The sequence below is a fragment of the Cebus imitator genome, unplaced genomic scaffold (genome assembly GCF_001604975.1).
Source record: "Cebus imitator isolate Cc_AM_T3 unplaced genomic scaffold, Cebus_imitator-1.0 Scaffold102, whole genome shotgun sequence".
Classification (NCBI taxonomy): domain Eukaryota; kingdom Metazoa; phylum Chordata; class Mammalia; order Primates; family Cebidae; genus Cebus; species Cebus imitator.
Genome location: NW_016107417.1, coordinates 994,196 through 1,000,311, shown reverse-complemented (window position 1 = coordinate 1,000,311; position 6,116 = coordinate 994,196). Strand labels below are relative to the sequence as shown.

Sequence of the window (6,116 nt, the reverse complement as noted above, 5' to 3'; positions counted from 1 at the left end):
TGGTCTCGAACTCCTGGGATCAAGCGATCCTCCCACCTTGGCCTCTCAAAGTGCTAGAATTATAGGCTTGAGCCACCGCACCCAGTCATCCTGGTGTCTTTTAAAAACTTGATGACTGCTAGCTACCATGATCTCAGATTTCAGTCTTCTCAAAGATTCTGTTTCTTGGTTCCTAAGATTCTGAAATGCTCTGATTTTCCAAAATTCTGAGATGGTTTGTTTATAACATTCTGCATTTCTAAGTCTTTGATCACTGAGGGTGTCTGTCAGGCCCGGCTTCCCAGGCCTTCTGCCCCCAGGTTCTCCCAATCTCTGGGACTGGGAAGGAGGGCAGTGGGTGGAGGGCGCTGAACCACTGCCTTGGCATGGCCCACATTCAGGGCTGGCTGTGGCAGCCCAGGGCCCCAGAGCCAGGCTGGAACTAGGATACCAGCCTCCAGGCCCCAGGCCTGCGTCATCTCTGAGTGCCCTCAGCCAGGGCCACCAGACAGAGTCGGGCTGGTTGAGTTGTCTAAGGGCTGGGGGTGGGGCAGGCTGTTCTGGCCTCCTCCAGGCTGGCAAGGCAGGAGTCCTCTGCCCTGCTCTACCTCTAACATGCCTAATGCCCTTGGGCAAGCCTCAGCATCAGGGCTGCCACGTGTTCGGCGGTATTCGAAGCCCTTCAGCCTCAGGGTCAGTCCTTTTCTGTCTTCATGGGAGGGGGCTGTGGTCAGGCTGGTGGGCTGGGCCAGCGGTGGCAGGACAGGAGAGCAATTGCCTCTGGTGGAATTAGTTACTTCTTTATTAGCACGAAATAACAGTAACCTAGCGGCTGCAGGGCCTGAGAATAAGTTAAGGCACAGAGCAGGCAGGGGCGGCTTTCCCAGGGCCAGGCCTGCATGCCCCAAACTTCCTGAGCAAACTCCCCAGGGGCCAGGGTTTCGAGGGTCCTGGAGAGCCCCTTCCCTTGAGATGAGGGGAACGGAACAGGGCGCGGGTCCCAGGGGCGCCCCCCTGGACGGGAGGAGCCCACGCTGCGCCACAGTCACTTCTCGAAGTATGGCAGGTAGAAGAACTGGAAGCCCCGGTGGCCCCTGACCGCGCAGTAGATGAAGATCACGTGATAAACTGTGGGGCGGGGCCTGTAAGTACCGAGGCCACTCCCCCAATGTGGCCCCACCCTCACCCAGCGCCCCGCCCCTTCCGCTCCGCCGCTCCCCACCCCGGCGCCCTCTCGCACCTCCAGGCACCAACAACAAGAAACCCGGCACGAAGAAGATGGCGCTGGAGACACCTGCGGGAGAGACCGGAGGCCAGTCAGGGCGAGGGGGCTCGGGGCTGCGAGGCCCTTCGGGCTGCCGCTGACTGCCCGGGCAAGCCTCACTCTCGGCTGAAAAGGGGCCGTGCCCTGCCGGGAGGTGGGAGGACTTGCCATGGACCCGTGGACACAAGAGGGGGTGTCCACTGCCTGTGGGGGCGGGAGGGGACGCTCACCTGGAGAGGGGGTCGCCTCCAGTCCCACGCCGACCAGGATCAGCACTGCACACAGATGGAGCCGCGGGGGTGGGGGCAGGGGTGAGGGAGGGGACTCCCACCCCCAGCCCGGCTCAGCCCCAAGGAATGATGCCCCCCACCACCTGAGCGGAAGGTCCCCTAGGCAGAGACCCACCCCAGGAAGCTCACCAAGCTCTCTTTACAGAGCAGGGCACTGGGCAGGCCCTGGGAAGTTTGTGAAATGAGAGATTTTTATTTGCTCCTTGGGTTGGGCTTTCAGTCCTTCAACAAACATTTGTGGAGCACCTACTGCGTGCCTGGTACGAGGAATGACGCCTTGAAGGGCTGATAAGGTCCCTGCCCTCATGGCCCGTCCTTAGCAGAGGAACCACTAAGTTGAAAGCTACAGTCCAGGTGATTGGGATATGGGGGGTAAGAACAGGGCAGTGCAGGAGTCCTGGGTCCCCAGTTAGAAACAGGGGAAACGGGAAGCTGGACTTTGTGCTCTGCAGCAAGCGGGGGCAGTAAGCCTGGGGGCTAACATGGACTACCGTGTGCTTTGTGCATTGCCCAGACCACTTCAAAAGGGTATGATGGGCTGGGTGCTGTGGCTCATGCCTGTAATCCCAGTGCTTCAGGGTGCCAAGGCAGGAAGATTGATTGAGGCCAGGAGTTCGAAGCCAGCCTGGGCAACATAGCAAGATTCCCATCTCTATAAAAAGTTTTTAAAAAAATGAGCCCAGCCCAGGCATGGTGGCTCATGCCTATAATCCTAGCACTTTGGGAGGCCAAGCCGGGAGGATCACTTGAGTTCAGGAGTTCAAGACCAGCCTAGGCAACCTAGTGAGACCTTGTCTCTATTATTATTAAAAAAGAAAAAAAATTACCCAAGCATGGTGGTACATGCCTGTAGTCCCTGTAGCTACTAGGGAGGCTGAGCTGGGAGGATGGCTTGAGTCCAAGAGTTTGAGGCTGCAGTGATCACACCACAGCACTCCAGCTTGGGCAACAGAACAAGACCCTGTCTCAAAAAAAAAAAAAAAGAGAGAGAGAAATGGCTGTGCATGGTAGCTCACACCTGTAATCCCAACACTTTGGGAAGCCAAGGCGGGTCAATCACCTGAGGCCTACATGGTGAAACCCCATCTCTACTAAGAAAATATAAAAAATTAGCCAGGTGTGATGACAGGCTCCTGTAATCCCAGCTACTCCAGAGGCTGAGGCATGAGACTCACTTGAACCCAGGAGGTGGAGGTTGCAGTGAACGGAGAGTGCGCCACTGCATTCCTGCCTGAGCAACAGAGCAAGATTCCTCAAAAAAAAAAAAAAGGGGGTATAGGGGATGATGGGGATGATGTGGGCTGAAACTCACTCCCTGCACCCTACAGAAGCCCTCTAAGGAGCTCTGGTGACCCCATGCTTGCCTTGCTGGGTTGTTGAGAAAGGAAAAATGAAGAACTCAGCAGTGCCACCAGGGCCTGGTGTTCAGCGGCCCTGGGAAGTGGCAGCCCCCTCCCTGTGCTGGGAGCCCGGCTGGCTGGGGAGCCTTGGCCTTCCATGAGAAGGGGGAAGGTGAGCCAGGGCAGCAGCCACTCTTGGTCTCTCCTTATGGATCACTCGTTACCTCAACCCTGGATCCTTTCTGGAGACTCTGCATCCTCAGCCTCAAAGAATGAGGCACCTTGGAGTCAGAGAACACCTGGTGTGAGATCTGCCTGCTCTGGACCAAAAGTTCCCCCATCTGAGCAATGGGTAGGAGGTAAGAGAGGGGTGGGCTTGTCAGTGCCCAGATGCCAGACAAGGGGAAGTGCCAGGAGCCCTGTGGCTCTGCACTGGCCAGGCACTCGGCATTCCTGAGCCCCTACACCTGGCTTCTGGGCACCACCTCACTTGTAGGACTTCTGCAAGGTGAGAAAATAAAACTGCCCTTCACCTGGCCTGAAGTGGACACAGAATAAATGGTAGCTGCTACTCTTCTGTTCCCTAAAAATAAAGGAAAAGTCTTTGGAGTGATAAGCCAAGTTCTGTTTTCAGCTATGTGTGATCTCCTGGCTGTGTGCCCAGGTGGCAAGGCCTCTGTCTCCTCACCTGTAAAATGGGGGTGTGGTGATTGCAGCCAGCTGCCACCTCAGGATGCTGGGAGGCTGTGTCAAGGGGAGAGGCAGAACCTCCCACGGGTCCCCTCCCGACCCCAGCCCTCAGGGCCACTCACCCAGCCCCAGCAGCAGGAGCAGGAAGGAGGCCAGCACCACTCGGCGGTTCTTCTGGATCAAAGGGTGTTGGGTCCAGCTGAGTGGCAGGAGAGAGCAGGGTGGGTGTGAAGGAGGTGGAGGGAGGGTGTGCAGGAGGCTTTGGGGACAAAGCCAGGGCTGCCTGGCTGGGGGCTCCAGCGGGCAGGGCTCACCTGCAGCAGGTGTTGTAGGAGCGCTGGGTGCCGCTGCTGATGGTGCTGAAGGACCACTGGGAGCTGCGGATGGAAGTCCGGCCGGAATCCCTGCAGGACAGGTGCCCAGGGAGGGGCGGAGGGCAAGGACAGGTGTCCCTTTGGGACAGGAGTCCTGATAAAGTGCAAGGCGTGGTACAGGGACTGGGGCTGGGCCCTGAGAGGCCCCAGTGTGTGGGGATGAATTCGGGGGCTGGGGGAGGCTAGAGATGAGCTAGGGGTTTCTGCAGGCCAGGTGACCTCTATAAAGGTGGGGGCCAGACCGGATTGGGGTTTCTGAAAGAGGTGAGTGTGGCTGGGCACTAGGGTAGAGTGGCCCTGCAGTGTAGGGGACCCTGCCAGGAGAGTGAGAGTCAGGTAGGAATCAATAGGACAGGATGGAAGAGAGTGAGTGAAGTCGGGTGGGTGACTGAGCAGGGTCCCTGAGGACAGGAGCCTGATGCACGAGGTTTGGGTACAGGGGTGGGTCCCCACCTGGCTCTAACCTGGTGCTGACTCCCCCATCCGGCTCCGGAGAGGCCTGGGCTCCGTCCTCATCATTCTCCAGGTTCTGTGGCAGAACACAGGGCTCAGAGGGGCTGCGGGGCTGGGACCCTTCCTCACCCTCCGGGGGAGAGAAAAGCAGGTCTACATAACCGTTTGCCTGGCCGCCTGGCAGCTGCTCACCTGGCCTTCCGCCCTCCCCGCAGAACGGGTTTGGTGATTCACAGAAACCGAAACTAGGTAGGAGGTGGGTGGATTCGGGGGCTTTGGGGAGCAGGAGCCTGCACGGGTCCCAGGGAAAGGAGAACTCCCAACTTTGGAAGTCAGGGTGGAACTCTCATTTAGTGGCCTAGAATGGGAGCTTGGGGATTGGGGTGCCAGGGAAGAGCAGGCCCAGGGTTCTCAGGTTCAAGGCACAGGGATCTGGTCCCTGTGTGTCTCCAAGAAAAGGAGCCTAGGGTTCGTGGAGGTTTTCTGGGAAAATGGGGATTTGCAGTTTAGTGGGAGCCAAAGGGTGGGCAAGGACTGGTCATGTGAGAGGGGCTTCAGCTCTTGCGGGAGGCGCCGGGATTGGGGTGAGGGCTTTCTGAATAGAGAAAAGTGTGCGGGTTCCCCTCAGCTTAGCTGGCCTGGGGCACAGGGGATGCTCCTGCGTGTGGGCAAGGTCTGGTTCAGATACAGAGGAGGTCCCCCAGCACAGTGGGGGCCAGGGGCGAGTACTGGGTGGAGACTCCGGCTGGGTTCTTCAGCTGGAGCTGAGGGATGAGCTCCCGGGCCAGGGCTCCGAGCTCTTCCCGGCGGGCTGGGGCCGGGTATCGGTGCTGGGAGGGCCTGGGCAGGGCTCTGGATTAGGAGTCACTTCCTGGGGGCGGTATCGCGCTCCAGCTGGGGACTCTAGGCAGATTCTACCCCAAGTTGAGGCCTTTGAGGCCCGGCCTGGGGTCCCGTCCGGCCGGGGGCAAGCGGGTGAGGTGGGCCGGGCGGTTCACCTGGTAGCGCAGCCGGGACTGCTTGTCCTCGTCAGCCACCTCGAACCGGGCCCGGCGCTCGAAGTGCAGTGGCCCAAAGCGCGCGACCCCGCTGGGCTCCGCCCCAGGGCCCGCATCCTCCAGGGACAGCTCGAAGGCATCATCTATGCTGAACTGGGGCCGGGCGGCACCCATTGCCCCGGCCCGCTCAGGCGCCCTGCGCCACCGCCATCTGCGCCTGCACGCCCAGCGTCGCCACGGCCCCGCCCCCGCAAGCCCCGCCCCCGAAGGTCTTGGCTCCGCCCCGCGCGCCGTCCCTGTCCTGGTACCCGTCTGCCCTCAGCAGGCCAGAGCTGCTGAGCGCCGAGCGGGCTGATGGGCTGGGGACTCTTCTAGACGGAGCTAGAAGACGCTCAGCGGCTGCCGTGGCGAGCGACACATCGTCTCGCGCTCGGACCCACTCCCCAGGCCTGTAGGGGCTTCCATGCCTCAACCTCCAGGTCTCGTACAGGGCCTTTTGCACCCCAGCCTGTTCCTCGAGTGCCAAGGAGACCCCTGAGAACTGTTTCCCCACCTTACCACAGCCCAGCACGGGAAGGGTGCTCTCCTCATTTTTGCAGATGTGGAAACTGAGGCTCGAAGAGCTTTTGTGGCTTACACTTCTCCAGTCCAATCCCCACACAGCAGCTAAAGTGATCTTTTAAAACAAATCTTTTTCTCTGTGTGTGTTATTCTTTTTTTTTTTTTTT

The 6,116-nt window shown here is 59.4% G+C and overlaps 1 protein-coding gene across 6 annotated transcripts; it reads right to left on the bottom strand.

The window, feature by feature from the left end:
• Window positions 1-761: 761 nt before the first annotated feature.
• Window positions 762-5,641, bottom strand: TMEM134 (transmembrane protein 134). Of its 6 annotated transcripts, none has more exons than XM_017537349.1 (7): window positions 5,389-5,641; window positions 4,402-4,466; window positions 3,878-3,967; window positions 3,686-3,762; window positions 1,474-1,518; window positions 1,220-1,273; window positions 762-1,107 (listed from the first exon to the last, which is right to left on the bottom strand). In XM_017537349.1, exons 1-7 carry the CDS (start codon window positions 5,560-5,562, stop codon window positions 1,025-1,027), a joined length of 588 nt encoding a protein of 195 aa, XP_017392838.1. In that variant the 5' UTR covers window positions 5,563-5,641; the 3' UTR covers window positions 762-1,024. The 6 variants fall into 6 exon arrangements, with proteins under 6 accessions (XP_017392838.1, XP_017392835.1, XP_017392839.1 ...); XM_017537346.1 differs by having other exon boundaries at window positions 762-1,073; XM_017537350.1 differs by lacking the exon at window positions 1,474-1,518.
• Between the last annotated feature and the right edge of the window lie 475 nt (window positions 5,642-6,116).

Coding starts and splice junctions, on each gene's coding strand:
- TMEM134 (XM_017537345.1), bottom strand. CDS start 5,531: ATGATGCCTTCGAGCTGTCCCTGGAGGATGCGGGCCCTGGGGCGGAGC. Junction 3,968..4,401: donor GATGGGGGAGTCAGCACCAG/GTTAGAGCCAGG, acceptor CCTGTCCTGCAG/GGATTCCGGCCGGACTTCCA. Junction 1,274..1,473: donor GGAGGCGACCCCCTCTCCAG/GTGAGCGTCCCC, acceptor TCTCTCCCGCAG/GTGTCTCCAGCGCCATCTTC.